The 14,516-nt window shown below is 41.6% G+C and overlaps 1 protein-coding gene across 1 annotated transcript in view; it reads left to right on the top strand.

Annotated features, from left to right (window-relative positions):
* HEATR1 (HEAT repeat containing 1) overlaps positions 1-14,516 on the top strand; it is a 40,189-nt gene that overhangs the window by 1,234 nt on the left and 24,439 nt on the right. The window contains exons 2-16 of the mRNA XM_081856403.1: positions 666-816; positions 2,225-2,441; positions 2,768-2,909; positions 4,261-4,362; positions 4,980-5,120; positions 5,721-5,932; positions 6,377-6,510; positions 6,935-7,043; positions 7,445-7,555; positions 8,732-8,849; positions 10,700-10,807; positions 12,113-12,208; positions 12,808-12,902; positions 13,600-13,811; positions 14,331-14,452. Coding sequence (XP_081712529.1) covers positions 675-816; positions 2,225-2,441; positions 2,768-2,909; positions 4,261-4,362; positions 4,980-5,120; positions 5,721-5,932; positions 6,377-6,510; positions 6,935-7,043; positions 7,445-7,555; positions 8,732-8,849; positions 10,700-10,807; positions 12,113-12,208; positions 12,808-12,902; positions 13,600-13,811; positions 14,331-14,452 — 2,061 coding nt within the window. The 5' untranslated portion in view covers positions 666-674. The remainder of the gene's footprint in view (positions 1-665; positions 817-2,224; positions 2,442-2,767; positions 2,910-4,260; positions 4,363-4,979; positions 5,121-5,720; positions 5,933-6,376; positions 6,511-6,934; positions 7,044-7,444; positions 7,556-8,731; positions 8,850-10,699; positions 10,808-12,112; positions 12,209-12,807; positions 12,903-13,599; positions 13,812-14,330; positions 14,453-14,516) is intronic.

Below are 14,516 nucleotides of genomic sequence, written 5' to 3'. Positions count from 1 at the left end.
TACAGTAATTATGTTCCTCTATGGCATTTCCCCCGTGATTACAATCTCATGTGCGTTAACCGATGAACATGAACATGTATACAGTATATGAGTTCATACTTAGTGGCAATGTGCATGGAAATAAGGATAGAGAATCTCTTGTTGGGAGGCCTCATTCCATCAGCTGTAGCCAGCATGGCTGATGATCAGGAATGATGGGCACTGTAGTCCAAGAAACATCAGAAGGGCCACAATTTCCATGTACCTGGTTTAGCTGACCTTGATCATTATCTCAGTAATATTTGCAATAATGCTGCAAGGTAAGTTGGAAGTGCCTTTATTACAAATATGGAAACAGGGTGAGGTGACTGAAATGGAGAGTTAGTGTCTTCCTGAAATCACCCAGTGAGTTAATGACTGAGTCAAGGTTTGAATGTTTTGACAACTTCAATTCATGACAGGTGTTCTTAACTTCACTGTTGTTGTTTTGCAGGCTCCTATGCCCTTCTGTAGCTAGCTATTAATGTAGATTTCATGGTGGCTTTTAGCATCAGTCAAAATTGGTGCAACCTACTTATGATTTTGCTAATAGGCAAATTGGTACAAAACTAGAGATTCTTTTGATAGATTCTGGTTTATCTAATAGTTCCTAGATCTGTTAAAACCTTTGATTTCCCTCCCCACAGGGTTAAAAAATGACATCCCTCGCTCACCAGCTGAAGCGCCTTGCGCTCCCTCAGAATGACCCCAGTCTCTTGTCTCGAAGTGAAATAGCATCACTACTGTTTGACTGTAAGGAAGCTGCCAATATTGACAGGGATACATTTTTTGCAATAGGTAAGTGAGGGGCTTAAGAACACAGTCTTGTATGATGCCTGAGGGGTCAATATATTTGGCTGGCCTATGCAACCAGCCAAAATTTGTGGTTACTGCTAACTGTCTTCACTTACGGAGGAAGAAGATATTGTCTCTCATGCTGGCTTAAGTTTTGGAGTTATCAGAAACACGGGTCAGGCATCATTTCTCCAAAATAGAGCATGAAATCAGAAATGCACCTTTCAGTTTGGACTCAGTGAAAGACCATATGTCTGCTCAGTGCAGAATATGCTCACCACTGGTGAATGCATTTGTGGACTCTGAACAAGGTTTATTGTCAATTTACCATAAAGGGTCATCTGTTTTCTGCTGCTGCAAATGAAGTAAGATTGTTTTGGTGAATTTCATATTCAACTCAGGATTATAAGCAGGAATTTATTTACCTTTAACCTTGGCTGATAATTCATAAACAGTTCATAAACTGTTTTGTAGAAAGGGTGAATTCTCCTAGCTCTTTCTTGCTCAAAAGTATGTTGGCTGAGAAAAATAAAACCTTGCAATTGTGAGAAGAAAATTAACATTATTTCGATAGCTGTTTAATTCAGGTTGTATGTTTAATAACAAATTAGGGGCATTCTGTATTACACTTCTGTTATATCTGACACTCCTGCCAATCTAGCAGTTTGAAAGGACGTCAAAGTGCAAGTAGTTAAATAGGTACCACTCCGGCGGGAGGGTAAACGGCATTTCCATGCACTGCCCTGGTTCACCAGAAGTGGCTTAGTCATGCAGGCCACATGACCCAGAAGCTGTACGCCGGCTCCCTCAGCAAGTAAAGCGAGATGAGCGCTGCAACCCCAGAGTCGGCCACGACTGGATCTAATGGTCAGGGGTCCCTTTACCTTTATATCTGACACAATAGTGAAAGCCCATCCCCAGCTCCCCCCCCCCCAATATAAGCAGCAGCCTTAAGGTCCTTGCTACTTGCAGCCAGTATCGTTACCCATTTTTGCACTGTTTAAGGAGAAACCTACAAGAAACTAGTGTTGCATAAATCTTGTGAGAGATTGCATTTTAGTTGGTTCTGGGGTGATTAAAAGAACAATGTCATGTAGTAGAAACCAAGTTCGCTTATAAAGAAGAATGTAAATATAATAAATACAATTGTGTTGTTTGTACCTTGAGCCTGTGCAGATATCAGTAAATTGCTCCATGGCTCTACAGTGCATCTGCGTGGAGAAAGTAACACCTGGTTTATGATTCTGGCCAATGTGAATTAGCAGCTGTATGTGTGCATTTGCTGGATCAAGCATTATTTGCCCCATGTGGCTTCATCACCAGGGATCCTCTGCATAGAATGATTTGTCACTGACTGGACAGGCTCGTAAAACTGTGTGATGTACTGAAAGTATTCCAATATCTTTCCTAGGGTGCACAGGGCTAGATGAGCTGATGGGGATTGATCCTTCCTTTGAGATTTTTCAGCCGACACTTTTCAGTCAAAAGTCCAAAGGTTTGGAACGCAGTGTCCAAACAAAGGCAGTAAACCAGCAGCTGGATGAAAATATTTCATTATTCCTGATTCACTTGTCTCCTTACTTCATGCTCAAACCAGCGCAGAAGTGCCTAGAGTGGCTGATTCACAGGTAATCCATTCATGCACCTCTAAGCCTTGTTTATAGTAAACTGCCCACATCTTCGAGACAGTTACAACAAGCATTGTCCCAAGAGGGCAATATTCCAGGGCAATTCAGGGAACAGAGGTTATGGCATTAGTCGAGATGTGTAATCAACTTTCACTTTATATTGTGTGAGGCTGGATCTTGTGGTCTGCAATTTGCAAATCAGTCTTAAGCACTGCCCCATAGTAGACGGGCAATACTGTGACCGGTAGGAGCTATTGTAAAGTAAATGTATTTGACACAGAAACTCCTATGTCTAATCATGTGGTTGTGTTATGTCTGTTTGTTAGGTTTCATATCCATCTGTACAACCAGGACAGTTTGATCGGCTGTGTATTGCCCTATCATGAGACAAAGTTGTTTGTGAGAGTTATCCAGCTTCTGAAAATTAGTGACCCAACTCAAAGGTGGCATTGGCTGTATCCAATTCAGGTGAAGTAGCAAAAGATAAATATATGTGATTATATTTCTAATACTGTTACAGTGGAACCTCTACTCATGACCACAATCCATTCCGGAGGCCCATCCTTATGGCGAAACGGGTCTCTGGGAGAGGCGCCATTGTGCACAGGTGGCAATGCCCACTTCTGCACAGGTTTGAATGGCGAGCGCCACTCCAGCGCAAACCTGCCAATTACCTCCGGGTTTGCCATGGTTGCAACTTGGAACGTCTGTGAGTGGAGGCGGTTGTAAGTAGAGGTTCTACTGTATTATCCCTGGTCGTCTGCAGCATAACCTCATCAGTGGTTTTGACACTTGGAACTTCATTGAGAGCTCATACTTTGTGTATCTGCCTTCTTTGCATGTTGGCTGTGGGCCTGGTTAGAGTCGACTTACTAAATTGAATGGCTTGCTTTTTTGGCCCCGTACTTACAGTTCCCTTTCGACTATGTTCATTTTTCTCTGTATGCCAGGGACTGGGAAGCTGTGGCCTGCAGATATTATTGGACTCAAAATCCAATCAAGCCTAGTCAGCATGGGCAATGGACGAAATGTGACATCTGATGTCCCAGCCAGCGTGTTTGTTGGTCTGGGATTATGGGAGTTGTAGTCCAACAACACCCCTAGCGCCACAGATTCCCTATTTCTGCTGTATACTTTCGCTGCTTTTTAAGTTTTGCTTTTTCCATATTGTTAACTATACCTTTCAATACATTAAACAGAATAAACCAGGATTTTTATTATGCCTGTTCAGTCTTCCACTGATTTACTTGTAACTAGCAACACAATTTCATGTATGTCTACTGGCAAGTGTAGGCTGCAGTCTTGTACAAAATTACTTGAAAATAATTCCTATTGAATTGCATGGAGTAAACATATTAATTTATAGTACATTTCCCCATCTTTCCTCCAAGGAGCTCAGAACAGCTTACATAATCACTACACCCCACCCTCCCAATTGGTATTATCACAACAAACTTTTGTGGTAGTTTAGAATGAAAGTGATTGGTCCAGCAACACTGCTGGGAGTTCCCTGATGCGTAGCCGCCCAGAGTGGCTGGGGCAATCCAGTCAAATGAGTGGCATATAAATAATAAAATTACTATTATAGGTTTAACCACATGGCTGCACACATATAGCTAGCGGCATGTTCGCAAATACCATGGGCATCAGTGGTACATAGATTCATGTAACTAGATGGAGGATTATTCTCTATGATGTAGAGTGCCTTGAATTTATGATAATGGGAACTACTTATTGTTTTCTGCATTTACTGACTGAATTTTAATTAACAATTTTTTCTCTTTCTCTTCTGATCCTTTCTTTTTTGCCTCAATTGCAGAAACCAGGAGTCCCTCTTGCAAGGGGAACTTTGATCACACACTGCTACAAAGACCTGGGTTTCATGGATTTCATATGCAGTCTAGTGACAAAATCTTTAAAGGTTGGTGTGCTGTTCCAGGGCAGTGTCAATTTGATGTTCTCCACACTTGTTTAAATACCACTTCAGTGAAACACTGAAAGGAAAGGAAAATTGTTTAGAAATTCTAAATAGCAGTTATTGTGTTTCAGCCCATTTATGCTGGGCAGACCTGAACAATGGCTGTGTTTACCAAATATCACACTATAAAATTATTGGATCCATTTAGCTGATCCTTCATGATTTATTTATTTTTCTTCTAATGAAGGATATTTCCCTGGCAAATGCATTCTTTTAAGCAGGAGTTTGGCATTCCTCAGTGGGAAATAACTATTATCTTGTTAGGCAATTGGAATTTCCTGGCGTCCATTTGCATTCTTACCAACTGGGGATCTGGTACATGTGCTTGAGGGTGGTGAGCTTCTCCCTATTTGGAAGGAATCCCAGGGGTCATCTAGTCCACCCCCGGCAATGCCGTAATGTCGGCTAAAACATGTGTGACTTGTACAGGATCTCTGGCAAGTACGTGAGCTAGCCCAACCTTTCTCAATACAGTATGGAAAGCAAATGATGCCATACAAGTGTTGTTTTTGCCTTTGTTTTATCATTATCCTAAATACACTTTTCACTTCTCTCTCTAGGCCTTTTCACTATATCCAGGGAACTTATCACAATTGAGAGTCCTGTTTACTTTTTATGCCTCTACAATTGTGTCTGCTCTTGTGGCTGCAGCACGTATAACAGACTCTCTAGTTTCCAGGCTGCTTCCTTATATCCAAAAGGTACAGTTTTCCAGAAGTGATCAATTTTGCTCTTTCAATTTGCAGTTTTGGTTTGTGGGCATGTATTTTGCAGTAGATAAACAGAGACTTCCTTTTTTTAACTAGCCGCATGTTGAATGTTGGCTTTGAAGGGAAAGCCTGTTGAGGTTGTCATGGTTTCCAGATGCACCAGCATTATATGAAAATGATACTTAATGATTGTCAGTCTCTCACGTTCTCTCAGCTATTACTTTTTCCACCTGTATTTGAATTGTACAGTATTATATATTGGGGTGGGTGTGTTGTTATCACCTGAGAGCACAAGCCTGTTTATAATCCTCATCCCTGGTGTTGCCAGGTCACCAATGGGACTTCAGTGTTAAATCAAGTTCAGTGTTGTAGCCACTGGTAGTGAGAAATTTTACTGTATTTATTGGCAATACCCCAGTTCTGGGATTGCTTTTCAGAAGCAGGAGCTGCCTTGTTTGCGAAGTGGATATTATTTAAAGTTTTTGTAGATGTGAGTCTTCCAAAATACTCTGTTAAATACTCCTCCCAAAGACCTGCCCTGTTTCTCTGTCAAATTGTCAAAAATATTTTGGATTGCTTTTCTCACCCTAGGGTTTGAAGTCAACATTGGTGGATTACAGAGCAGCAACCTACATGATTATAAGCCAGTTGGCTGTGAAGATGACAATGGAAGTATCTCTGGTTCATTCCCTGGCGTTGCAAATCAGCAAGACTTTGACCAAAACTCCCTCTCTTATCAAAGAGGGCTTAGGCTGCCTCATCATCCTGCTACAGAGTCAGAAGGAGGAAGGGCTTGGGAAAAAGTAAGTTGAGCTCTCTGTTTCCAGGAGGCCCCAACATACAAGGAGCACTGATCAAGTAGTTAACAGGAGTGGCTAGAATAGTTGCCCAGCTGCTAAGCAAAGTTGTAAGAATTGGCAAGAGCAGGACAGTAAAGTGGGACTGCCTACCAGCAAGTGGCCAGGCTGCTTGCATGCTGTTGCGTATCTCCCAGGATTTTGCAAAGAAGCGGCAACTACAAGCTGATCGGAGCAATCCAGTTTAACTGCTTGGCCAGTGTGAATGCTTCCTACTGCGTGCAGAAGAACAAGAGCAGCTAATTTCCTGGCTCTTCGAAGAGAACCAGCTGCCCTGAGTCCACAGCTTAGTCACCTTAATAACAAGTGACTGACAGATGAAACCTCTTCAAACTGTTAAGAGCGCACACATGTTTATGGTTGCTTTTGGTATTTTCTTTTTTTGTGCAGGCCGTTTACCTATCTGTGTAATGTTCCCAATGTGATTGCCATCCTTCATGAAATTTCAGCAGCTCACGATGTCAGTCCAATTTTGCATTACCTCTTGCCACACCTAGTTCAATCGGTTATTTATGGAAAAACAGGTATGTCAATGAATTCCTGGTGGTTGCTTTTGTAAATGAGATATAGGAGCTCAGGTGTTTGATTTCCCCTTAGAAGCATAATTATTTTGGGGTCAGCCAGCCTCACAGTGATGGCCAAACTTGGCCCTCCAGCTGTTTTGGGACTACAATTCCCATCATCCCTGACCACTGGTCCTGTTAGCTAGGGATGATGGGAGTTGTAGTCCCAAAAAAGCTGGAGGGCCAAGTTTGGCCATCACTGCGAAACAAGATATTTCTTACGGGGCATGGAAGCAACATAGGACAGAAAATACTACATTCTGCTGTAATTCAGAATTTTATTTGTGCTCCAGTACAGTTTAAACATAGGGAACTTTTCAATGTAAATGTATTTCTTTCTAAAAAAAAAAAGTTACAATGTATTTATCCTATCTACCTTTTTCAGAAATGGAAGAGAAATCTGACTTGGTTGGTTATGAAACCTCCATAAAACATCTAGAAGCTATAGTTACAAGTATACCTTTAGAAAAAGATTTGGATCGTTTATTGGCCTGGTAAGCTAGCCTCTCCTGTTGAGTGAGTTTATTTCTTGTCCTTGGTGATCTGGAGAGCATCAGGTAGATTTTGACTCATTTTCATCTTGAAATGTGACTTTCTAGAATATATCGATTGCCTATTCTAGACACAAGCAGAGATCCATAACTTGGAAAATGAAAACATTCATATTTTAAGTTCCATTGCATTTATGTGAATAAAAATAACTGTATAATGCATTCAGGTTTGGCACTGAGAGAGAAAAGTCCTTTGCATGTAGGCTTGCTATTAAAACGAAGAAGCTCACAAGGGAAATAAAATCTAATTACTAGCTTTTGAAATGAATTGAGAACTGTCAAAATGTAAATGGCTTGTTATATTTCTGTAAGGTGATAATTTATTCATTTTCTTACCGCTTCAGTAAATTTCTGGAAGGGTATATCTCGTATGGTGTAGAGAGTGACTCTGATCCTGGCCAAATGGCTGAGATGAATAAGCAGCTGCTTCCTCTAATCAGGCTTTTTGAAAAAAAGTAAGTGGAGAAAGATGTGTAACCTGCTAAAATCAATATGTCTGTTGTCAGTATTCTGGGGTCATAGGGCAGTGAAGGTCAATGTGCTCCCCTCCAGACTTTCTTGGACTTTACAACTCCTATCATCCCTAGCCAGTGTGGCCAACAGTCAGGAATGATTGGTCCATCATCTGGAGGGGGCACCAGACTGGTTGCTGCTGTCAAGGGGCATGGAAAGTATACATGAGCCTTGAGTTTGTAACCTAAATGTGTAGGTACTTTACATTTTATGCCCTTGTGCACTCTTCCAAATGTTAGGGGGAGGTTCATTGCCCCAAATCTCTCCTCAAGAGGAAGGTTTTAGCTACCCTGTGCATAAGGCTTCAAGGTGGATGCAAAACAATGCTCTTTTGGGAGAGAATTTAAAAGCCTAGGTGCAGCCACTGAGTACGCTCTAATGCTCTGATAGTATTAGGGACTTAATAGCTTGATAGCAGATTACAGTGGTGCCCCGCAAGACGAATGCCTCGCAAGACGAAAAACCCGCTAGACGAAAGGGTTTTCCATTTTGGAGGCGCTTCGCAAAACGAATTTCCCTATGGGCTTGCTTTGCAAGACGAAATGTCTTGCGAGTTTTTCCGACTCCCCCCCCCCTTTTTCTAAGCCGTTTATCTGCTTATCCGCTAAGCTGATAAGCCGCTAATAGCGCTAATCAGCTAAGCCGTCAATGGGCTTGCTTCACAAGACGAAAAAACCGCTAGACGAAGAGAATCGCGGAACGGATTCTTTTCGTCTTGCGAGGCACCACTGTAGTTTCTGATTTACAGTAAGCATCTCTTCGGTGTTTTAGATGTATATAACGTATTGCCCTATATTAAGTGTTTAATACAGGATAATCGATGGTATCAAATGCACTTGTTCCATTAACACAAGGACTTCCCCCCTAGACACATCCCACAGCATTCCCCAATTTGCTTTGGGTGACTGGGGGAACCCCTGGAGCAGAGGAGAGGGAGAGGAAGTTCTGTTGGCAGCCAGAAGTCCTTATGCTGAGGGATCAAGTTTGTTGAATACCGCCCGGTGTGTTTATAATAGCTTGAAAATAATTTTTACCTTCCCTGAAACTCAGGAGAATAGACTGCCCTAAAATGCTCTCTGGAAAACATTTTCTTCTTCTTCTTCTTCTGCCTGTGGCAGATATTCTGCAACACTAGATTTGGTACTGGAGGAATATCTGAAAGATGTTAGAAATCAGAAGGAGCAGGATCTCTTCCACCAGTTTATTTCTCTTTCCGTGAGTGGTGGTAAATACCAGGTAAGTCAAAGATCCTCAAGATGGCTTATTTTTAAATGTGTTTCCGTACCAGCATTATAGTCAGTGAGTATGGTTTAAAAAAATCCTTGTAAAATGAAAGATGATTGCATTGTTATGGCATCTTATCAGTATTGATGAAATCAAGGCATTTTCAGAATTCTTATGAATAATATATACCGTAAATTTCGCTCCATAACACGCAGATTTTTCCTCCTAGAAAGTAAGGGGAAATGTCTGTGCGTGTTATGGAGCGAATGCCTACAGATGGCGGGGGAATCTGCTGCAGTTGTGAGCAGTCGGTGGCTCGCTTTGAAACAGCAAAGCGGGTGTAAGCGGCTCCTGTCAGCGAGCCGAGCTGGGGAGGAGGGAGAGAAGCAGAGCGGGGTTGTTTAAAACAACCCCGTCCTCTATGTTCCTCTCTCCTCCCCACTGAGCTGCTAAGGTGCAGCAAAGCTTTTCAGCCAGCCTAGCCGGGAGGAGGGAGAGAAGCAGAGTGGGGTTGGCTGCTTTAAAACAACCCCCTGCTCTCTGTCCCTGCCTGCAGTTTTTTGCTGTCCGATTTTGGATTAGCCACTATAGGGGCTGTATGTGTGTGTGCTTGAGCTATCGTTCTCCTCCTGCTGCTTCCCGTTCACTCTCCCTGGCTCTCCCTCCGACTTTAGAATTGACACTCTGTGTGTCTGTGTGTGTGAGAGAGAGGGCTCCTCCTCCTCCTCCTGCTTCCTCTTCGTTCTCCCTGCGCCCCTGCACTCTCCCTCCGACTTTAGAATTGACACTCTGTGTGTCTGTGTGTGTGAGAGAGAGGGCTCCTTCTCCTCCTGCTTCCCCTTCGCTCTCCCTGCGCCCCTGCGCTCTCCCTCCAACTTTAGAATTGACACTCTGTGTGTCTGTGTGTGTGTGAGAGAGGGCTCCTTCTCCTCCTCCTGCTTCCCCTTCGCTCTCCCTGCGCCCCTGCGCTCTCCCTCCGACTTTAGAATTGACACTCTGTGTGTCTCTGTGTGTGTGAGGGCTCCTTCTCCTTCTCTTGCTTCCCGTTCACTCCCCCAGCGCCCCTGCAACTTCCAGCGCCCTGCGACTTTAGGGCCAGTTCTCTCTCTGTGTGTGTGTGTGTTTTGACCTCACTGCGCTTGTTGGGGGAGAGTGTTGATCGCAATTTTTCTTGATTTGTCTCAGAGTGGTTACTATCACGGTTTCCTTGCCGGGGAGGAGGGAGAGACGCAGAGCCTGCTTGTTCTAAAGGAGCAAAGCCAGAGAGGAGCCTCTCCTGCATTATCAGCAGCATCCTTCTCCACACCCCCCACATGTGCTCCTTGTCCCTTGAGTTCTTTTCCTTCCCTCCCCACTTAAAACGTGGTTACAAAGCACGGATCCACATGGATCCTCAGGATTTTTGCACTAGGTCACCCCAAATTCACCATCAGATCACATAGCATATCCATGGCTACAGCTTGCACCAAAAAACACACGCACCCACTGTTTCATGGGGCCGCAATGGCGCAAAAACGTGGTTACAAAGCATGGATCCACATGGATCCTCAGGATTTTTGCATTGGGCTACCCCAAACTCACCGTCAGATCACATGTCTGTGGCCACAGCATGAACCACAAAAATCATACATCCACTGTTTCATTTCGAATATTTTTTTCTTGTTTTCCTCCTCTAAAAACTACGTGCGTGTTATGGTCAGGTGCGTGTTATAGAGCGAAAAATACGGTACATTGCTAACACAGTAACCACTCAATCCTTTGTATGTCTACATAGAAATAGATCCCATTGAGTTCAGTGGGCCTTACTTGTTGTTAAGTGGGTACAGGATTGCAGCTCAAGTAATCTTCATTTGTATCCCTAGTTTCTAGAAGATTCCGATACGTCTCTGTTGCTTAGCCTGAATCATCCGCAGCCAGCGGTCAGAGTACTGGCTGTTCAGCAATTGAAAGAAATCATTCAAGCATCAAAGGTTTGTTTGCCTTTTGGGTTTTTGTTTTTTTTCCCCTTTTGTTGCACTTTAAAAATTAAGATCTGAACTGATTTAGCAAGCAGTGTGCCGGTGGCAACAGAAAAATGTACCTTTACAGTAACCAAAGGTAAATTCCCAGTATTTATACCTCATTGACTTCATTTCATCTGTTAACATTAGGGGAAAGTCAAATCTCTGTTTTCTTCATGTCAATAAAAAGGTGAAACTGGCTTAATTGGATCCAGAGTGTCCATTTCACAAACAAAAGGGCTCTATTCCTTCACAGAAGGGGCTGTGATGCAAGGGGAGCTTGAGGAAATTAATAAATCATAGAATTGTAGATAACCTGAAGGGTCATCTCATCCAACCCCCTGCAATGCAGGAATCTCAGCTAAATCATCCTTGACCAGCCAACTTCTGCTTAAAAACCTCCAGTTCTGTGGGAGGCCATTTTCACTGATCTCCCCTTTCTCCTGGGCCACCTGTCCTACTGCTCCATAGGATCCCCCAACCCCTGAAGCAAATCTTCATGGCGCTGCATTAGGAAGGAGGGGTCATTGACATTCATTCTCCCATCCTACCTTCCTTTTCTGAGTGCAAGCCTGGGTCCAACGCATCATTGTCAACAACTACTGGGATGGGTGATTAGAACATAAGAACTGCTTTATGCTGTGTCAGACTATTGGTCCATCCAGCTCAGTATTGTCTATGCTGATCAGAAACAGCCCTCCCAGGTTTCAGGCAGCATCTTCTGTAGACATACCTGAAGATTTCAGGGAATGAACCTGAGACCTTCTGTATGCAAAGTAGATGCTCTACTACTGAGTTATAGCTCTTCCCTAATCAAACCTCTTCGTTCTTTTGTTACTGTTTTACAACATGCAAGCTACTTCCTATTTTAGCCTCTGAACATCAGCAGTCAACTGTTCTCTCCCCACTCCTCCTGGGCCTGGTATTTTGGAGAGGGGCAGAGTTTCTACTATGCCTTACTCTTTCTGATTATTGTGTGTTGAGCATGATGTACAGTCAACACTGTGAGGCTGATCATGGGAATACAGAAAAGCCTTTGGCTAATTATAGTTTGTGATTATGTCATTAGACACAGTCTGTTGCCATATGAATTCTACAACTGTGAATCTATAGACCATCTGTCTTGCAGCTTACTGTCATAAGTAATGTGTAATTATCTAAATAATATTGTGTCTGCTTCTGAAATGGAATTGGCGTTTTACTAAAAGTATTAGTACACGTCTTTTGAATGTAATTGAATTGTATGATGATTTCTCGCCCTTCCTCTCTTTTCAGGAAGGCTTTGACGACTCCTTTATAGAAGAGGCAATTTTAGCACGACTTAAGGATGATAATCTAGATGTGATTATGTCATCTCTTGGTACATTGGAGGTAGGCCTTCATCTCTTCAAGGGCCCAGAAATTCTTGGTATTTATTATCATTTGTGATTGCCTGACTTACGATGGCATGCGTTTCTGGAAAAGCATTCTTTTTTTAGGTATCGGCCATGCAGTAAGATAAATATCATACTAAAGTATGTTTGATAGTTCTCGGTTTCATCGCTTATTCTTAGGTTGCAGTCCTATCACAATGCATTTGAGAGCGAACATAGACAGTTCTTACGCTCAGGAGTTAAAGTGTTTAGATAATTATTCCAGATTGTGGGTGTAGATATCCTCTTAACATGTTATGGCTTTGTTCACTTAGTTTTAGTGGAGACCAATGATCTGTCTTGCCACTAAATTAACATGAAAATTCAAGAGATTTCCTTTTCTCTCCCTTGAAAGAGAGGAGTTTAATAACAATATTCCCAGAGCAATCTAGAAAATCCCTAGGTTTTTCTCTTCAAAAGCAGTTTCCCGTGAATATAAAATGGACTTCTTGAAAATATTTTTTTTAGTAAATCTGAAATTTTGCTTTAGACCAAATTTTGCTTCTAGTTTTTGTCCATGCATATGTGGTTTTTTTAATACTGGTTCCTTTTTTCTAGACCTGGTTGCTTAATTCAAAGACTTTTGATGAACAAATTGGCTTCAGTCTGTTGTGTCTTTTTGAAAGAGCTGAACTCTCAAAGGATGAAAAATGGTAAGTGTTCATTTCTACAGTTCCCTTTTGGATTTTTTAAAGGCAGCCTTTGCGAAGGGTCTCTTCATACCTTCTCAGAATTTTAGTTATTTTACAAGTTTTGTTTAATTTCTTGTCTGGAGATCAGGTTATACAATACACTTTGCGGATTTAGTGGCATATTGTTACTTACTTTATTCCGGAATCATTGTGTGTTGAAGGAATATGAATTAAGTGGTTCCCATCTGACAGAGACTTCTGCTGGCATTTGCTGATTTCCCCCTTTCCTCTGCAGCACCTTCTTCAGAGGGAAACTCCAGAATAGTGTGGCAGGTGGCACTGGGGAATTGACAAATATCACCTCCCCCTTTCTTCCACTGGATTGAAGCCAAGGATTCAGTTACTCAAAAAGAGGCAGTAGCAGGTTTCCTAGCAATAAACGAAGAGTTAAATATATAGCATCTTCCATATCTTCAAGCATATAATGCCAGAAACTGGGATTAGTGTTTTAGAGCATAACGTTTCCCCAAACAATACAAAACCTGTGTTAATAAGCTCTGCTAGTAGATGCTCTTCAGCAATGCAGTCATCAGCTTCCATCATATTAAATAACATGCTTGTATTAAAATATTTTAGGAAGGGGAACTGTGTTGCAAAACTTGATTTTGGAGATGTAATCTAAAAGTACCCATTGTTCTTCCTTCCATGTGTGTGCTAGGTACAAGATCCTGGAGGCTGCAATACACCTTTTAATCAAAGAAGAGATTCTTAAAGAGAATAAAGAGCTCTTAAACCAATTAGTCCTAAAGGCGCTGCCATTTATAGTCATAACCAGCAGTGATTCTAACTCTGCTGAATGGAAAGTGGCACGTTGTGTAGCAGATTCTGGTCTTTGCTCCCTACATCCTTTGCTGAAAGGCTGGCCAGAAGGTAAGCTGTTAAAAATAAGAAGATGGGTTCCTAAAATAAGTGACAGGTTTTTTGGTAGCATTATTCACAAGATAACAAACTTACATTTTTCTTTTAAAAATGCCCGAAAAATGTGGCTCAAAAAGAAGCAAGATGTTTTTGTTTTTGTTATTTTTTTATTGTTCAGAAACATTTTATCAGTAAAAACTTAGGTTATAGTCAAACAAAATTTATAATAGCATTTTCTTCATTCAGGGAATATAAAATTTTATTTTTAAAGTGTGCACGATACAAAGAAGAAAGGCTTTGGCAACGTGGAATCATTTCTTACAGTAAAAAAAAAAGGCAGGGATAAATGTACAGTTGATATGACTTTAGAAAAACATCAATGGCATTGCATTTTTGAACATGAAGTGAAGAAGACTATGCTGAAGGCAAAGGTTTTGCAGAATTTAGGCAGTCTGCCATTGTCTTTAACCATACTGCTTTTGATGTTGTGTCTGATATATTAATGCTATTTTTTGCTTTTTGGTGAAATAGCTTTCAAAAAAGTGGTTAAAGTTTCTAAGTCAGAAGATGTGATAGGTGCATCTAATGCAAAACTGATCAGCCTCTTGTCAGAGAACCTAAATTCAGAGGATTCTTCCTTCATTTTACAAATGGTATGTTTGTAATTGACAATATTCTTTTAAATAAAAAGCTGTTATTTAAGTTGTATGACCAGTA

This window comes from Podarcis erhardii, assembly GCF_964252035.2.
Source record: "Podarcis erhardii genome assembly, chromosome: 3".
Classification (NCBI taxonomy): Eukaryota; Metazoa; Chordata; class Lepidosauria; order Squamata; family Lacertidae; genus Podarcis; species Podarcis erhardii.
This window is presented reverse-complemented; position numbering and strand designations above follow the sequence as displayed.